Source organism: Peromyscus maniculatus, chromosome X, assembly GCF_049852395.1.
Source record: "Peromyscus maniculatus bairdii isolate BWxNUB_F1_BW_parent chromosome X, HU_Pman_BW_mat_3.1, whole genome shotgun sequence".
In the NCBI taxonomy this organism is placed as follows: Eukaryota; Metazoa; Chordata; class Mammalia; order Rodentia; family Cricetidae; genus Peromyscus; species Peromyscus maniculatus.
The window spans coordinates 31,955,351-31,975,961 of record NC_134875.1 but is presented as its reverse complement, the minus strand read 5'-3'; the positions used below and the strand labels follow the sequence as shown (position 1 = coordinate 31,975,961).

Genomic DNA, 20,611 nt, shown 5'->3' with positions numbered 1-20,611 from the left:
GTATAAATTTTCAAGTTGTTCTTTAACCCACTTTCTGATTCAAAATGTTTTAAAACTATGCAGCATTTCAAGTGGTAGACAAGTCAGAACACAATAACACTAACACTCATGCACCCGTCACTCAAATTTAACACACGGTACTATTTTGTTCCTGCCTCAGAAAACAGAAAATACCATGGATACAGTTGAATCTCCACTACTTCAGACTTCCACCAATTTCCTTATTTACTTAGAAGTATTGTTATTCTGAAGTTAGTGTGTAGCATTCTTATATATTTTAAAATATATTTTTGCATATTTATGTATCTACAAATAACAGGTAGTATTAGATTTTTATGTTCAAAATTTATGTAGGGGGACAGATTTGATAAAAATGTAATATATATATATATATATATACACACACACACACACACACACACACACACACACACACACACACACACATGAAATCCTCAAACAATAGAAAGATTTTTCATGTAATTGGACTCCATAGCAGAGTTTGTGCCTGGCATGTCTGAGACTCCCTGGGTTTGATATATGACACCATAAGAAATATATATGAAATAGGTAAGTGTGCTGGTTTTACATGAATGTGACTGTATGTATTGCTTGAGAAATACACATACAAAATAATTGGTAAATGTTATGTTATGTACCATAATATCTTATGTTAGGTAGAAAATAATCATAATAGTATACATTCTTTTGTGTAAGGAAAAAAGTGTATGGGTGTGGTTGGACTCGCAACAATTTGCTAAAATGGATTTCTTTTAGAGAATTGTGTTTATGGGAAAGAAGCCTGGAAGTTTCTCCTCATACCTTTCTCTACAGTTCAAACTTTCAAGCAATAGAGACTTATTGAATTTATATTTTTCAAGACCATTAGGCTTACCTAGATCGACGACTAGATTATGGATTACTTAAAATTTTTGTTCTCTATAATACTTTTTAGAAATATATGTAATTAAACATTTTTACTATCAGGCTGGTAGGATTGCAATGCTTTTTTTTAAAAAAACATTTCTTCTTTGGCTTATGGTGTGACACCTTCATTGGGTGTTCTTTCAAATGCTCAGATGAGAATAACACATTGTCAACTTTTTATAGTGTGATATTCTTTCCTGAAGAGCTGTCATCCATGAAAACAAAGACCCGTGTCTCCAGGGATCAGGGTATAGGACAGGATAGTGTATGTGTGTGTTAAAATTATATATATATATATATATATATATATATATATATATATATATATACACACACACGCGCGCGCGCGCGCGCGTGTGTGTGTGTGTGTGTGTGTGTGTGTGTGTGTGCGCACTCAACAGTTGTATTTTACTTAATAACTATTAAAATATAATACTTTGTGTTCTGGTGACTTATAAAATATAGTAAAATTATGTTATTTTGTGGTGCTGTAGCTGGACCCTGAAGCTCTGTACATGCAAAGAAAAGGTGCTACATGTCCATCCCTACTCAGAAACTTAAAGAGAATAAAATCAAAATGATGTACAATTCCTTGTGTAGCAGTGATCATAGATATTTAGACATGCTTCCTTCCAAACTTTTCCAGTCATAGGTACACAGTGAATTCCCACCTTTGCAGATTTAGCAGCACATACTCAATGCCACTTCGTGTTCTGAACTTTTCATTGGATGTTATTTTGTATTTTCTTTCTTTTTTTTTTTTACAATTTTTTTTTATTTTACAATACTATTCAGTTCTACATAATAGCCACAGATTCCCTTGTTCTCTCCCTTCCTGCCCCCTCCCCTTCCCCCCAGCCCACCCCCCATTCCCACCACCTCCAGATCAAGGTCTCCCCCGAGGACTGGGATCGACCTGATAGACTCAGTCCATACAGGTCCAATCCCCTCCTCCCAGATTGAGCCAAGCGTCCCTGCATATGCCTCAGAGGTTAGAAAGGCATGGGGACATATGGGAAAATAAACAGCCTTTAGATGCAGACAATAAGGGAACACACACATTCTATAGAAATATTTAAAATGATAAATAATACAAATAGTATGTCTGTTTTTCTTTTCTATCACAATTTGCTAGAAATTCTGAAGAATATTGGTGAGAAAATACTCTGCTCATGATACCATTCTCCTTTAGGAGGTACTACTGTAAAGCAAAACTGCTAAATGCTTTTCTGTTTCTGATTGGGGTGAAGGAAGAGGAAGAGTTAGCGTTCTATCCAGGGGAGATAAACTGTGGGCTGCACAAGAGGAGCCATCTAACCATCCCCTATTTTACCAGTTTGTGGCTTGCACAGATAACTTGTAAAAACCCGCTTTTCTTTTATTTAAAACCAAAACGGCAGCTGTCTTTCTTGTGTGTGCTATCTGTAATCCTTGGATGAAGTGGCCCCAAAATGCAATCAATTGTTCAATTAAAAAATAAAAATAAGCTTTATGACTCCATATTCAGATGTGATTTAGCCCAAGGTGATGTTAAAGTCACACATTTTGAAAGATGTATTGGTTGACTTTATGTTGTTGGAGTTTTACTCTGTATGCCTGCTCATTTATTTAGTATTTCTAGAGGATTAATGAACCTAAAACCATCTGATGATCAATTTCTCTGCTACTGAGTTAAGATTTCAGATTACCTGGAATGTCAGTGTACTGTAGACAGAAGATTCTTCCAGAAATCACCAAGCTGTGCTAGACTCATAAGGAAATGACTTTCTATTTCTTTGATTTCATGCTCAACCCCATACATTTGGCAAACGTGGAATTACAGAGACATCTTGTACTGATCTTGGAAGAATACAGGGCTATGATCAAAGTTTTAACTCTAATACTTTTCGTGTTTTAAAGCCTTAAAAACAAATGCTTTACATGGAAGGAAATGTCCTAATTAACATCTGAAGAATTTGTACATTTAAACATCTTACCCTGCTGGAGAAGATAGATAAAGCAAACTTACTACCTTCTGCTGAAGAGAAACTGTATTTAGAAGGAACTTGCTATTCTCATAAAACTTTTAATAGGAAGAAGTGAATCAAATTCCTTAATTACCATTTTATGGTTGGTAAAAGGGCAAATTACATGCCATCCATTTCTAAACTTCTAAATGTCTCTGGTGCTTTTAATTAAAGCTGCCACCTAGAAACTACTAAAGCAATTTTACGCAATTAGTTATTTATAGGTTACCATAATACACCACTCAAAATATGATTTAAATGATTTGCAGCCTGTTAGTGTGTAATCTCTGTCATTATTTTCTTTTTTGGCCAGGGAGTTTTCTTTGAAATCAGTTGAGGTGATTCTTAAGTGGACAGATGGGAAATGTATGACACTGAGGGGCTGTGTGATAAAGAAGTAAAATTAGTTTGTTATTCCCTAAACAATACAACATAACAACCATTTACATGGCATTTGGTATTAGATATTGTAAGATGTTGTAAGATATTATGGTATTAGATATTGTAAGTAAGCTAGAGATGAGTTAAGGGATGAGAAAGAATGTGCATAGATCACATGCAAATACTATGCTATTTTATATGAGACTTGAACATCTTCCACGCATACCAATGAATGATTTTATTTCATTGTTATTCCCCTACCTTTCCCCACTTTCCTGTTATTCTACCAGGTATCTAGCATCAGGCTTTTCCATGTTGCCTTGAGTACACTATCTGCTGTCTTTGGGTGATCTTTTCTATTTAAACATATCCATATTCCAGGCTCTCAAGGTTCCTATGAAGAGTTTTAATGATGAAGTAATGTGCTCCTGTCCAAGACCATTCCATTCTCTAGACATTAAGTTCACATCTGAACAGAATTCTTGCAGAATGAATTTTATGGTGAATAAAAGCGGAATTTATTTTGGTTATAGGTGACTTGTGGGGCACTACCTAATACAAATGAGAACCAGAACTTAGTCAAATCACACACAACAGCTGTATCCTAATCTGTCTTGACTCTTGATTCTCTTGTGGCCCCATCCTTTTTTAGGATACAGAGCAAACCTCTTTCCAAAGTCACCTATCCAGTGTTCTGGCAGCTACTGTAATCAATATTAGTAACAACACAACAACACTGATCAGAACTATAGGTAATATTTACTGTGTACACACTCCATTCTTAGATATTTCATTAGGCAGCTTTTTTATTAGGTGCTTTTATATTTTATTTTCTTATGTGCTTTATTAAACAGATCAGTTGTGCTTTCACTTTAGGGATGAGGAAGCTGTAGCTCTGAAAAGTTAGACAACTTTCCCAAGAGTGAAGGATCTGGGGTTCGTATCTAGTTCAGTTTGATTCTAGAATCTGGGTGGTTATCAGTATATCTGACCTCTAAAATATTACAATGTTCACAGAATCTGATAAATGTGTGGCAGTTAAAATAAATGTGGGAGGGATCATTTACTAAAGCTTCCATGGCTTTATAAAACATGAACTCTTAAATAGAGAGTTCAAGCACAGATGATATGAAAAAGGCAGTTAGCCAAGGCCAAGTCTGTCTTCCTTGTCTTCTTTTTTCTCACAACAGCTTATGCCTTTTGAATTGTAACAGAAAAGTCAGAAAAGTCCTCAAGTTACAGCTGCTCACACAAATTAAGGTTCTATTCTTTTGGTCATTGTTAGCAGACACATTAGAGGCCTCGTTCTGGTCAGATAATAGATATGGAATGTCCTCGAAGTAGCTCTGTAAATTCTAAGACACTGAGAAATTAGTTTATAAAAGAAATCTCCATTAATATAATGGATTTCTATACATTTTTAATGGCCGCATGATATTTCTTCATGTGTACCACATGCTATCAAATTACTGTTTAATTATTAGGTTTATAGATTTTCACCAATGAACAGCATTGAAGAATACCATGTGGCTAAAAAAAGATCACAGTATTATTGAGGGGTTCAAAAAGTATTTTGCCTAAAGTTTAAGACTGTCAAACACATTTTTTGTAAGCTGTTTCTAATCTTAACAAGGGAAGAACCTTGCAAGCCAGCTGGGTGACCGACTGTTGATATTACCTAGAAAGCAGATTTTATTTAAGTGATTCTCTCAAATCCTTCTCACCCCAATGACTGATTTTAATTCTTTCATATTTAGCAGAAAATATCTATTTCTTTGAAAGTCCTGAGATTCATGAATCTTGTACCTCCTATCCTCATTCCGATCTTAGGGCTATGTCTTTGTTCTCCCTCCTACTCCCATTTTATTTAAAATATTTTTTCATACAATGTATTTTGATCCGATTTTTCCCCTTCCCCAACTCCTCCCAGATCCTCCCCACCTTCTCACCCATCCTATTTTATGTTCTCTCTCAAAACAAACAAACAAAAACTCCCAGCAAGACAAAAACTACCTACACCATACAAAATGAAACAAAAAGACCACAAAACCCCTTATGAAATCCCTTTTGTGTCGGTCTGGAGTGTGGTTGACATACCCTGTGGCACATCATTAGTGAAAACTGATTTCCCCTCTCCCAGCAGGTATCAGCTGCAAATAGTTTCCTGGTTAAGAGTGGCATTTTGCATCTACTTCCCCTTCTCAGTGCTGGGATTTTGTCTAGTTTGAATAGTCTCTGTGAGTTCATATGGGCATTGGTCCTGTTGTTTTCCCCCTTATTCAAGGCCATTCATGTTTCATATCTTTTTTTTTTTCCAGACAGGGTTCCTCTGTGTAGCTCTGGCTGTCCTGGAACTCCCTCTGTAGACCAGGCTGGCCTTGGACTCACAGAGATATTCCTGCCTCTGTTTCCTGAATGCTGGGATTAAAGGCGTGTGCCACCAGTGCTGGACTCAAATCTTTTGACTATAGGATGAGATTGTAACTTCTTATTCCCTCTCTTGCTTCTGCTATTACTCTGAATATTTTTTAACTATAAAATACAGATTATTTTTAAGAGTCCTAAATACAGCGTTTGTTTTATGAATGCTGTGGTTTGTCTGTAATTTTATTCAGGAATATCCTTCTTATATCTCCAAATGGTTGCCACCAAGAAGCCATATAATATATGAAAGGAATGTAGGAAAATCATTACTGCCCTCACTGCACTGGAGAACCAAAATAATTTCCTGTTTCTTTACTATGCTCTCTTCCTTATAGATACCACTGATGCTAACAAGAATCACTAATTCTTGTCTTATCACAAATACAGCATTTGGGAATAGTATGCAGATGCCCAAGGATAGAGTAGAGTTTAGGAATGTTCCTTGGCTAGAATTAGGAAGGGACAAAAATGATTGTCTCTAGATTTTAGATTATTCAGATTTCATAATTTCCCATAAAGTTAAAAGGAATCATGCAGCTAGTGACATGAATATCCTAAAGCCACCTTTTAAAGACTTAAGAATTATTTCTCTTCCATGGAAAAACTATTAGAACTCAACTGGATATTGCCTAAGCCCGGCTGGCTTCTGAGGTCAATTTACTTAAAGACACACTTGAAAATAGAGATATAATCTGTGGTGAGGCCTAAGAAAAACGTATTAATGCATTGATTAATTTTAGCCTGTCCTGTCAATCCTTCACCCTTTGTATCTACTTTGAAAAACCTAAGTGCTTTCAGCTTGTCACAAATTTTGTTTTATAACCCCACCTAGTACCATTTCACATTCTTCTTAAGTACTTGGTCATCTATTACATGACTCATTAGTTTGAGTTCTCTGTAGAATTAAAGAAAGTTGCAGTAAAAATAATAAATGGAACCTAAGTTCCAACGACATCATCTGTGCATGTTTTAAAAGCATCTTTCAAAGTCAACTCAAACTCACATACAATGCTAGGGAATGGTGTGCCTTTAACTTCCTTGCTAAAGCCTCTGAAGTATTGATGAGTAAAATGAGAAATGTTTCTTTTTATTGGAATTCAAATCAAAGTATATCACATTGGAAGAGATAAAGGTTTCTTCCCAGGAGAAGAACCCAGGGACTACCATATGAAATTCTATTTGAGGATGCTCCCATTTTTTCTTCAAACAAAATTTGTAGTTACTACTGCAGTCAGGACATTTAATAAAATGAAGGTTTCCTGCCTTGGTCCCATAAGGAAAATTTGGTGAACTTCCTTCCTAGTTGCAGAATCTTTCAAAGAGAAGTGACAAGTTTTCCTGGAGATTTATTTGAATAATTACATTCACAGACTATGTAAATGCTATATAGGGCACTCTCAGTACACACTTAGTTTGGAAAAAAATCAGAGAAAATATTGTAATAGGAAAGGGAAACTTGACTGGAAACTACTTGCCTTATAAAGATCTTTTTCCTGCTGAGCACATGTCACTAGATGACAAAGTACTTTCCAAAATTCATATCCTCCCTAGAGATCCTGAATTTTAGTCCAAAGGTGTGAAGTGGTGGAGTGTGGGATAGTGCTATTCTAGGTTTCTGTATTTTTCATAGAAGATGTTTTGTAAATGAGGCTAACTTGGTTTGAGTTCTGGATTATTACCTGTATACCATGTGATCCTGGGTAAATCTCTTGCCCTATCAGAGTTTCTTCTGTTCCCTCTTGTACAATGGGAATCATAGCAGCTGTACGAACAAGTGCATTACTGTGAAGATCAGAGATAGTGTGTAGAAAACGTCAACTAGACTGAATAGCACACAGTAGGCACTCGGCATGCTATAGTAATGCTTATTGTAATCCGTTAGAATCTGAAAGGAGACCATCCTGAGCTCGTCAACTTACATCTGAGAAATTTCATGATCCTGTGTTAAAATTCATGCTGTCTCAAAAGTAGTTAATGTAGTTATTGCCTATTTTAGTGTTGAGGAAAAGTAAACCATGGTAAGGGGTAGTGACTTGTACAGCCATTCAAGGAAAACATGGACATTATATGGATAAATCAAGAAAATTCAGGCTCTCTAGTCTGGAGTTCTCAATTGGCTGCCATTTCTCACAAACACAAACAAATGAACAAAACAAAGTGAAATGGAATACATCTGATTTCTGAACTTCAACTGGTAGGCTTTGGATGGGATTTGATAATTTACTCCAATTTTAGGACAAAGGATCACAAAACACGAATTTCAGCTCAGCTTTAGAATAGGTTCAGAAAATTAATGAACTGCCTTGCTGATTAACATTTCCTAGCTTTACCTTGAGTATTTAAGGACATGTTGGAAAGTCTACCTAAAATTGCTATATGTTGCTTGTTATAGTCAGCGCAGTGGTTCTCAACCTTCCTTATGCTGTGACCCTTTAATACAGTTCATGCTGTGGTAATCCTCAACCATAAAATTATTTCATTGCTTCACCATAACTGTAATTTTGCTACTGTTAAGAATTGTAATGTGACTATCTGATATGCAAACTCTATGGGGTTGCAACCCACATGTTGAGAACTTCTGTCTTAGAGCAAGCTTTCTTTCCTAACTTAGAAATGGTACTCTCTAGATGTACATTTCCATTTTATACTGATATACAGCTTTTCTATATGAGCTTATATGTAAGGGGAGAAAAATCAAGCCTTTACTTAAAGCAATCCATTAAACAGTTGCTGTCTTCCAAAGGAGTGGCAAGAAGGAGCTGGTGCGCATGACAGACAGTTGTAAAGCAAAACTACAAACAAATTACACTTTCTTGAGAGACAAAGAATCTGCAGGAAAACTTCAAAGATGAAATTACCAATTAGTCATACTCTTTTCTCAATTTGCACACTGTAATTTAATAACTTCTTGCATGAATTTTCCTTCTACAGAAGTCTATGAAATTGCCCTACAGCATTCCATATAACTCTCACTTCTGATTCATTGAGAAAGGCGGGTGCTCTCTAGGTTCAGCATAGAGATAGGAGCTGCAGCTGGGCACTTGAGTTTTTCACCAGTATGTTTAAGGTGACTGATGTGTGTACTGAGGTCCTATAATCTGAGTGATTTTAAAAATCACTATCTGGTATCAAACATTGTTTCCATTGTCAAAGGGGATGTGGTTCATACCTACATAGTATATACCATGACTTTCACTTCTTTAAGTATTCTAGTTCACTCATTGGATCTGGACAAGTATTGAAAACATCAGCTTCAGGAACAGTATGTGAAAGTTGTTCGGATGAGTTCAGACAATCAGCTGTCTCTCTGAGCCTGATGTACTCAGGGCTGCTTTGAAAGAGTATTAGACTATGCTAAAGGGCCACTTGTGTTAAAAAAGATGAGTAAATCAAGATGAAAGAAAACACACTACCAGATATGACAAGAGGAAAAACTAAGTTTGATATTAGCTTTAATAGATGCATAAATTTTGCCACTCTAATTACTGATACTTCAAGAGTTCTGGCAAATCCTGCTCATCAGGGCTCTTATTGCCACTTTCTAAGCAGAAAAACTATCCCGAACAAATTCTTTGCTTTATTTGGAAAAGCAGAAATAGTCATTCTCTATGTGGCAGGTTGAATGTGGTAGGTGAGATGAGTGGTTTTCAGACTAGCAGCAACTCAGGAGGATGTCAATTTCAGGCACAATACAAGCCTGATTCCTCCTTATATCTTATGCAGAAATCTTTATAATACCCACAAGAGTTTTAAATCTGTATAAAATGTAAGACCCAACCTGATATATTTTCTTGAAAGATGAGCTGATTATGTGTTGCACCTGAGTTATTCATTTACTCTTTGAATATTTATTGTGGGCCCACTATGTGGATGCAATAGGAGTTGGCACAGAGAAGAAGAAACACTCTACTATAATACTTGGGAGATTTAAATTCCCTTAGGGAATACCTGGCATAAGTAAGAGTTATTTAATTGATCAATTATAAAATAAACACATTTGATGGATTCTACAACATGTTCAGAATTAGTAGGGGGATGAGTAAAGTTACAAAATATTAGATGTATTTTCACTTTGCAATGTTTTATAGAAAAATATTTCTATCCATGAAGGAACTGGGAAGCAAAAGAAGGCAAATATATAATCCAGTGTTAACTGAATAGTGTAGACTGTTTAAGAAATTCGGGTTTAATGGGCTGGGGTTGGCCAGGAGGGTTTTAATAGAGACACAGAAGTTGAAGAACCTGAAGACTTTAAACTATCATAGTAGTTGGAATTTAATTCCTGTATGGCAAATGTCAAATGGCTATAGAATAACCTCTTAATATTTGAAATAGTAAGTGGCTTTCTAACAAATTAAATACACTGGCCTCACAGTATTTATTGACATGGAAAGATACTTATACAATACATACTATCAATCTACTCTTAGAGAATTAAAACATATGTTACACATGAAAAAATTCTAAAAGAATAAATACTATGTTAATGGCAATTTTCTATATATGGTAAGTGTATGCTGATTTTAATTAAAAACATTCTCATTCTTCCTTTTGTATTTTTCTCAAACAAAGGTGTATTATGTTTAATACCTAATACTGGCTTTATGAAACCCAATGAAATGAATACTTTTAAAAACTCACGAAAATAGATATGCACACATGCATGCATAAAGACCTGGGAGAAAGAACAAAGAGGAATGTCTGAAAAAGTAAGCAGATGAGATAGATGATATATGATGACAGACCATCTGTAACTTTAGTAGTCTAAGTTGGACATATGATCGAATACTGTAAAATTATGAAGTTAATTGGGAGACAAGATTTGTTCATTAAATTCCAGGCAATTGAGGTAAAGGTTGGCCCTACAAGATAGCGAAGTGAGTTTTAAAATAAGGTTAAGCTCCCACTAAAGGCAAAATAATTAGAATCTTTTATCCTAGAGTTGATGTAAGTAAAAATAGCTTAAAAATAATCTAGAAACTTTAAAAGAAGAAAGGTTCATTAATGGTTGTTAAGCAAAAGATAGGGATGCTGTGAGATAGTCAGCATTTTTGATACTGGTAGAAGAAGTTGGGAACAGATCTCATTAGAGCCAATGCAGGCCACAGAGCAGAAGCAGGGGACTAGAGGCTCTAGGCTTGGACCAGTTAACTCTTTAAGTGCTGGATTGTGTGGAGTTCTCAGAAAACAGCACCCAGGACAGGTTAGGGATCCTGAAAGGCATTTCAATGGCCCTGGGTAATAGTTATTTGTTAACCACAATAAAAGCATATCAATCTTTTGATAACAATTATGATCACACTAAGGTATATCATCTAAAATTTTGTCTTGATGTACCTGCCTTTTGTGATAGACTCTGGAAAAGCTGTCTACAAGAGGCAGAATGAGGAGATAGAGTACAGTATGACAATAGCTTTCAGATTCAGTGAAGTCCAACAAAACCTGTAGTCAACTGAAAAATGGAGTTTTGTTCATTTTACCTCGAGGGCTGTTCAATGATGCTTCTGAGGCTTTCCCACCATCTCCGCAATGACTCTGGTCAAAGGGAAGGCACTGATCACCTGTTCCTGCCACCACCTCAAAATTCTTAGACAGATCTTTTGTTTCCACAAGAGATTTCAGTTTGTAGACTTTTCGAGTATTGGTGTCTGATAGGTAGAGTGATTCAGACATAGGGTCCATAGCCAGATAGTACTTGTGCGCAGGGCTTGTGCTAGGAAAGATGAAAAAATAAGTTATTAAAAGCAGTTTGTTCAACAACTACCCCAGGAGTCTTTCTTTTTGTCACGAATGGAAAAATATTTTAATAGATGAAAGAATTTATGTATCTTCCTGCTTATGTACCAAGGGTCTAGACATGCAATTTTTTTTCTATTAATGGGTCTATGCATGAGAGAATCCAGTGCATCCAGCTAACCTATGATGCTGACATTTTGATACTGTTCATTTAGAGTAGAAAGAAACAAAAATAGAAATACCCCAGGAGATAGTTTTTCTATTCCATTATCCAATTACCAGCTGGATGATGGGTTGTTTCACTGTTACTTCAAACTCACCAAATTTAACACAACCATTCTTTTTCGCTTCCTTTCCCATCTCTCATAAACTTACTCTTCTTTTGGACTTTTTGCCTTCCTTGGGGACATTGCCATGTTCCTAGGTGCCTGTTGTCGATTATAAAGCATGTTTCAAGCTAGAGGACTGTTGATCTTGGAGGGCTCTTTCAGAGATACACTGTTAAAATTTCAAATTCCTCCTTTGCACTGACCAACATTTCTCTAACACACCTTTCCTTCTTTCAGACACTGATGAAATTTAACATTTCTCAGGTAGAATCATGGCATTCTAGTTTTTTTTTGTTGTTGCCGTGATAAATACCACGAGCAAAGCACATCTGGGCAAGAATGGGTTTAGTACCACTTATAGGTTAGAGTCCACCATTTAGGGAAGCCAAGATGAGAATTCAAGGCAGGAAACTGGCAGCAGGAACTGAATCAAAGACCATGGACGAATGCTGCTTACTGGCTTGCTTCCCCTGGATTACTAGGTCTGGCTTCTTATACTACTCAGGATGACTTGCCTAGGGTTGAGACTGCCCATAGTGGGCTGGGCCCACCCACATCAATCAGTAATCATGACAATGCCCCACAGATATCCTCACAGACCAATCTGATGGAGACAGTTTCTCAGTTGAGGTTACCTCTACCCAAGTGACTATGGTTTGTGTCGTGTTGGCAAAAATTAACCAGCATACATAGTCACATGGTTGTGTACATAAATTCACCTCTGCTGTTTGTCACATAGAAGGTGTTGTTGAAGTTGTATCCTTTTTATCCATAGTGTGTCTTCATAATTATTCTGAATACTCACTCCCATAATTAGAGATGTTCTAAAATTTTTCATGTAGTGAAAAAATTTACTTCATCTTTTCTCACATGTTTTTAGTGTCTTTAACCAGGTAGCTTCTCATGAAGGAAGCTTTCCCTAAACATCTGCATTGGATTATTTGCATAATGCTTAGGGAGAATATATACAAATTAAATGACTTGTTTAGGTATCAGTGTCCCCCAGTCTAATAAACTATGAGAATTATGCAGGAGATGTTCCATTTTCTGTTTATTTCTCATGTTTAGTGCTAAGAACTCTGCTTAGACCTACTTGTCTATGCTAGAAGCAAGATGCCATTCTTTTCCAACTCCTTTCTACCATTTCTCATATGTATGGAACATCATGTTCTTGTTTCTTTCTACCTTCTAAATTCTTCTCCAGTATGTTCCCTTTATCTCTGCTGTCATTAGTCCAAATGTACATCCTCTCTTACTTGAGTATTCATTGGTGCCATTTGTATGTTGTGCGTTTATTTCTTAATCCATTAAAATATATCTTCTAAGTACCCGAGATGTGCTCAAGAATTGTGCTACGGTATAAAGACCAACTTGTGTATAAGATACAATCATTGTCTTCATGAAACTCAACAGGTTTGTCACATAGACTGATAAGTAAGCAAGGCACGACTCTCATAAGTCAAGTATTAGTATAGAATATGTGAGAAGGGAGAGAAACGATCAGAGAAGAGGGATTAATGATGTATGAACATTTATCACACTGCGATAGTATTTTTAATTATTGACTGAACTCTATGCTTTATTTAGATTCCCTTAGTTTGTTATTTATTATTATTTTTTTTATTAATCTAAGATCATTTTCCCATTCTAAGACAACAAATTACATTTAGTCATCATATTTTCTTAGGCTCTTCTGTCCATGACATCTTCTTGGACTTTTCTTGCTTTGATGACCATAACAGTTGTAAGACTACTCTACAGGGTACCCCTTTAGCAGAATTTGTCCAATATTTTTCTCAGATAGGAATTGTAGAGATTTGGTAGAAAAGTGTCATTTTGATCAAATCACACCTAGGTTGTAAACAATCAGCAAAATTTATCACTGATAGACTTGACCTCAATCTTCTGGCAGAGCCATTTTTCCTTACTACAAAAAACATTCCATGTTGTCCTTCCTGAAGGGAAGTAACTATCCATAGACATGACTTAAGGTATTAGGAATTACATCCCACCCACCTGAGAGTGGAGCATCATATAAATTATAATTTTTAGAAGGGTGATTTATCTTTTTAATTTAAGAAAGGTATGAGATTTTATATTAGTATGGGCTCCATAGATATTTATTTTATGCTTGCAGCAAATGAAATCCAATGCCATTTTATGTTGTGTACGTTGTCCCAGTTGCTACCACTAAGAAATCTTTCTGTTGGATTATATGCATCTTTGTCATGCATTCGTAAATGTTTATTATTATGATTATGATTATGATGTTAAGACTTAATTACTTCTGGCACTGCAAGGTTGTTCTATACTCATCTTAAATGTTCCCTACCCTTATACCACATCCAGCTATTTCTCGAAGAACAATGGCTCCTATTACTTGGGAATGGGATTAAAAAGCAAGAATGGATTGATGGTTCTAAGAACTATGTTTGCATGTAATTCTCTTCCTGAATATATTGTGAGCTGTTTGCAGAGAAAGATTATATCCATCTCTCTGTCCTTAATGTCAAATAGTGCCTGAAAAGGTCAATGTTCATCACTAAGTGCTGAACAAGGACTGGACTGTATGATGTGAAAGTAAGGCACGCAATGAGTTCAGGCTTTGGGTACTTGGCCAAAATGGAGGGGAGAGTGCTGTCAGAAGAATGAGATCTTTTAAGGATTGACATTCTCTTAATTGCAATTGCCTTCTAAGCATATTTATGTATATTAATAATTATAAAGTTGGCAAATGGTAACTTGAAACTTAGTTTATAGTTTTATACTAGAAGAAAATTGGATTCAATTGGAATAGTTGATTTTTTCTACTTACCTTCTTTGAGTAAGACAAGCAAGTAGATTCCAGGGATTTCTTCAACCCTGGAACCACCATGACAGGTGCTGTACATAAATTGTAAAGGACACCACCAGATTCTAAAATTGATTCGGCAGTTTTACCAGCAAAGCATCTCTGTAGCAAAGACTTCTCAAATAGGTGATTGAGTAAAACTTTTTATGTGTTTAGTTCATTTTTTTACTTTCAAAATAATATTTCTCCAACATATATAGATTTTCCTAGAGTAAAGGATGGGTTGCAACCTTTCCTGAAAATAACCTTTAGTACTTAGGTAGCCAATTCATGCAGTTTCAAATGAGCCAGATTAATCATGCTTTGCTTAGGTAGGGTCCATGGGCTATTTTTCCAAGAGAAATGTTATTCGCACAAAAGTACTTTGGAATGCATTACATTCATTCATTATTGAATATCTCCAATGTGCCTGTAAGCTAAGTTAGAATTAATATTCACCTCAAATTTCAGCTGGGGAAACCCAGAAACATAAGGGGCTTGCCCAAGGTCACTAACAGTTCTGTGCCCTTACTAAGATTAGATTAGATCACATATGACTGTGTGTGTGAAATGCCAACAGAACACTCTTGATCTGAAAGTGGAAAAGACAACCAATGTTCCAATTTTTTCATGTGTAACTTGTCGTATTTGGTCATCAAGGCTGTTTTTCAACTTTGTGTACTGGCTTTTAGAAAAGGGAATAGTCCAACATACCAAATTCAAATTTGATTAATGTTATTTTCTTGACAGAAATATACCCTGTATTGATATGCAATTTCTTACCATTTCACAAGCACACTTCTGCTCCATTGACAGTGTTTTCTTTGTGCTTTCTGAAAATATGCAAACTTGCAGCACTACATTCCTCTTTGCTTAACTCCATCATGACTAAATGTATATCAGTTTGTCAGATGTGAGGATTTCATTTTGCAATCTCGGTGTTAGATCTACTGTGTGACCTTCTGGTTAGTTTTATACTCAAGCCATTGATGTTCAAGTTAACAGTGATCACTTCATTCATACTACTTAAAATCACATAGATTGTTATAATTATTAATATGCAATAGCTTACCAGTAAGCAAAATGGCAATCAACTGAATTTGCTTAAAGAATCAAGTATGCCAAAGTTGCAAGGCTGATTTTGGGCATCAGCATTTGGGAAGAGGCATCTCCCACAGTCCATATTCCAAACCTTACTAGTGCTATTCTGATGACAGTTGACAATTGGGAATGGACAAATTCAATTTTATCCTTTGAAATTTCAGAAATTTTGAACAGTTATGACAAGGCTAATGCATGAATGTGTAGAAATCCTCCTCACTAATTTCAGTGCTACATGGCATTGTCAGTAAATGGTCAATTTGGAGATTTTCAATTACTGCCTTTGGTGAGAGGAAATAGAACCCATTTAGTTATATCAAAGGAAAAAGATGTTATTAAAGAAAGTTTTCAAAGCCAGGCAGTGGTAGTACATGCCTTTATTCCCAGCACTCAGGAGGCAGAGACAGGTGGATCTTTGTGAGTTGGAGGCCAGCCTGATCTACTGAGCAAGTTCCAGGACAGGCTCCAAAGCTACCCAGGGAAACCCTGTCTTGAAAAATAAAATAAAAAAAAAGTTATCAAATGCAAAAAAGCAACTCTCAGTTAAAAAAGGAAGGACATTATGGTTACTGTCTTGTAATATAATTGACAACTATATTTGTGAGTCCTGGGAGAAAAATGTTTGCAACTTAAAAACACTAAACTGATTTGAACTTATGGACTTATTTGTGATATCACCTTAGGGAAACATAATGAGACGTTTGGCCTTACTTTCTCCTGACATACTGAACTGTCATCTGTCGTTTATCTTATTTTCTTTTCTGAGGGTTCTTTTCCTCCACTAAATTCCTACTGAATGTACTGACCTTCTGTTTTTGGAATGCACTTACCTGCACATAATTTCCAAATTCACTTTTATACTATTTCTTTAACTTTATTTAAGAAGCAAACATTCCCTATTTGCACATAATTTGAGGGTGGTTTCTTAGGTAAGAGAGTCATTAGGCCGCTTCCTGTGTTATTTGCTTACCTATGTCTGGTATCTCTGTTTCTATGGTGCACAAGGTATCCACGAGTAGCAAGTAAAAACAAATAGAGAGTCATCAGTATCATTCAACAAGAGACATCTCAGCAGACACATTCATTCCTGACTCAGCTTGTGGCAATTAGAGAGACTACACTGGGATCATTTAGTCAGTGGGGAGCCAAAGTTGACTCGCTCCTTCCATGGTTCTCCTTATAAGATGGTGTCAAGGTGGTTACATGTCTTGCTTTGATGGGTAGGTAAAGTTCTAAGACAACAAAAAAAGCTTCTTACTGGCCATATGAATCAGGACTATAGGATTCTAGCCCATGTGCAGTATTCTGGGAGCTCTCCTTTGTCCTACTAAACTAGAATTCTGACACAGGGAAGTAGTGATTGGGGATCTTTATTTTTAATAAATTCAGCTGGCAATTCTGATGCAGAGTTAAGATTTAAGAACCATTGGACTTGGAGCTGAAAAATCAGCAGCTGCAAAGGAACATTCTAAATTTTAGTTATATATCTCTGACTATAATACAGAAATAGAAAACCATTGCATCTTCCTATTAAGGTATGTATTGCCCCCCCCCCCAACCTCAACCGTAAGCCAGTTATTGGACCTCAGGGATAAGGTAGAGACATCTGTATGCATAGTCATTGACAACATTTTAAAAAGGTCTCTGAACTTAAAAGTATGGGAGTTTTTTCTGCATGCTACAATACTGACCTGCCTGGCAGGATGTGCCCATTGCTGTCATAGTGCTATGACAATTATGGGGCTAAGCAATCACATTCTGATCAGATACAAGACCTGTTCCACAGGAAGGATGTTATGCCTGATAAAGTAAACTTGGTCAAAGGCCCATGACTAGGGGAGCATAGGTCCTAGTGGGGAACCTACGGTTGTTATATTAAATGGTCATATCATCAAACTGCCTTCTAAAGATTTATGTTTATTACACAGGATGTTCTGCTGTGAATTTTGGTTAGAGAAGGATCTTTCTGCAGTGGGTAGTAGATAATGCAAAGACTCATATCTGGTCAAAGTACCAAGAATAAGTGATTGTTAGTGATCAGCTATGGATGAGTTATTTACACTAATCTCCCTACATCCAAGGTTTAGGAAACATCACAGAAGAATGGACAAAGAAGGACAGAGCTTATGGATGAGGAGAACTGTGAAATGCAGACTTTTGACATGATGTGGCTCCTGTACACATCAACTCATAGCACCTGTGGTTACATGCACAAGAGCTGTACAATATCCAGCCAGACATACTTCCAGTAAAATTTGGAGAGGGCCCCCTGAGGCCTAGACTTTGACAGAAGGTCTATTTCCAGTTAATGGTTTCTGGTTGAGGGAGAGTCACTCTTTTCTGGGGATATGGTTGCTAATGGGTTGCCCGTATACCAGTGGATGGCCTCATACATATACACATATGAGCAGTACTATTTTGACTCAGGGATTATTAACAACAACAAGAAAAGAGGGAGCATTAAGTTGGGAGACAGGATTGGGAACACTAGTGGAAGTTGTAAGGAAGTAATGGTAGATGGGCATGACCAAAATAAACTGTACAAATGGATGACATCTTCAAAGAATTTAAAAAATGATGACTTTCCCTTAGACCACAAAAGAATGTCCTTAGCACTGAAACTGCTGCATCAAAACAGCTTCAATAAAACATCATGCCCATCAACTATTAAAGCCTTATGTCTTCTAGCCATCTGTGTTCCAAAGGGCAACTGGGGTAGACAAAACAGAATTGTCAGCCACAGAGAAGCAGAACACTCAGTAGGCACTTCATCTAATAGCTTCTTGACACAGGGGATTGCCTTGGATGTTTCACTGGGTGACGTGGTCTGATGTTTCTCACATGAGGGGCTCAGTCTGTGTGCAGGCCTGACTTTAGGTCAAGTTTGCCTGGAAATAAAAGGCTATAATCATCTGTGAAATACAGTCATTTTAATTTGAAAATCCTTTTAAATCTGGCCCTTGGGTCACTTTGAAGACATCAAGATAATAAACCTTTTTATAAAAACCAGGAAGTGTTCTTTTTCTTTGAATGTCCAGGAAGAAGAAAAGACACAGAATTATTTTTTCTGCAAAAATGGACTCAACTCTCTTGAAAAATCATCTTTCCAAGATCCTAGCCCTGCCACAGGTCACACCCCATTGGCTCTTCTGTTTCCTTGGCCCATCTCAAAAGGGTAGGTATTCTGTGAGTTGCCACAAAGGTCAACCAGTAAGGAAGAAGAGCTCTGATTAGAAACCTGGTCTCAGGCTTTGTGCCTTTTTCTTTGTCCCTTAGACATTGTTTTTGTGGTCCCTATGAGATGGCTGTTGGAACCGGTTGGGCTCTAATCACTGGAACAAAGTCAGTTCTTCTAAGGGAGTCTAGTTGTGAAAACATTAGATGGATCTCATTAAAATATGATTTCATCCACAACATTTTGTATTTACATGGTATAGCAAGAACCATTTGTGTGTCTACAAAGTATTTTCAAATTCTTAGGTGATGGCAAGGAGCAGAGAGGGAGATGGTTTGATTCTCTCGCAGTTGCTTCTGATCCTGCCAATAATGTCATTGTGAATTTGGAAGATGTCCCATATTATGCAGAGCAGCTTCTCTCATTAACATCTCAGAGGGAGGAAGTGAAAATGATGGAATTTATTTCTAGTGTGTGACCTTGTTCTGTCTTGGAATTACTTTTAGTTAAGGATTTAGGATTGAACTACCACCAAAGTGAACCTGCTGTCTAGCTATCAACTGACTACATACTGAGCTGCCAGTGTGTGAATTCTTCACAAGTGGCGAGACCCATCAGTGGGCATTACTACCCAGTAACTGACAGTCTCGAGCCTTGCCATGAGTTAAGAGGAGAAAAGAGTGGAGTCACAACTCCTTTGAGAGCAAGGGCTATTCCTAATGAGAGGATCTGTGAATTAACCCTTGATTTTTTTTCCAGGACAAAGATTATAAAAGGGTCATCTACTCGTCTTCTTGGATTTAAAAGAAAAATATTGAGATGTGATTTTTATGCTATAAACTTACCCCTGTAAAATGTACATTTCAGCATTTTCTAACACATTCAGTTATGCAACCCTTATGATTAGCCAATTCAGGAAGAAATTCTGTACCTATTTGACAATTATCATTCCTCCTCCTCTACTTTGTCCTAGGCAACCAAAAGTCTGGATTTTGTTTGTATGGATTTGCTTATTCTGTAATTTCACATAATATGATCATATTGTATTTGTACTTTTATGGCTGTCTTCTTGTATTTTTCTTGCTGTTTTTTAAGATTTTTTTTGGTGTGGTTAACGATGGGAAATAGGGGCCAAGCCAACCTTAGAGCAGCTGTTCAGACTTAGTTTCAGGGGAGCATGAGTGTCGTTCCTTATTCCTGACCAGAAGTAACGAACTTCCTACCTTGTTCATCTTTCTATGTTCTTCTCTTGATGGTTTTGAATTCACACTTATTTGTGACTGACTTCTTGTTTCAATTTAAAAAAAAAATTAAAACTGATCCCACTCATCTCCCTGTCCCTGCACATCTGCTCTCTGCCCTTGCAACCCCCCCTAAAACAAAACAAGATTTAAAAGAAACACCAAATATAATAAACAAACAAAAAAGGAGACAAATCTTATCATGGAAGCTGTAGTGTGACCCATTGAATCACACAGTTTACTCTTTAGTTCATTCAGCTTTACTTGCAAGTGTTTGTTGCCATGGGTCATTGGTCTGGTTTCTGCTACATTGCTGATACTGGGCTCTCACAGGGGGTCTTCTTGGATATCATGTTGTCCTGTGTATGACTGACTTCTTAGAGTTTCCAACTCCAGCGAATGCCATCTCAGACTAACTTCTCCCATGCTGTCTCTGTCTCTGACTACTATCAGATCTTGTC

General features: G+C 36.6%; 1 protein-coding gene across 1 annotated transcript in view; it reads right to left on the bottom strand.

Moving 5' to 3' along the window:
* Tenm1 (teneurin transmembrane protein 1) overlaps positions 1-20,611 on the bottom strand; it is an 827,344-nt gene that overhangs the window by 87,046 nt on the left and 719,687 nt on the right. Inside the window, exons 24-25 of the mRNA XM_006981543.4 lie at positions 16,705-16,725; positions 11,219-11,451 (exon numbers count right to left, since the gene is read on the bottom strand). Of these exons, the coding sequence (XP_006981605.1) occupies positions 11,219-11,451; positions 16,705-16,725 (254 nt within the window). The remainder of the gene's footprint in view (positions 1-11,218; positions 11,452-16,704; positions 16,726-20,611) is intronic.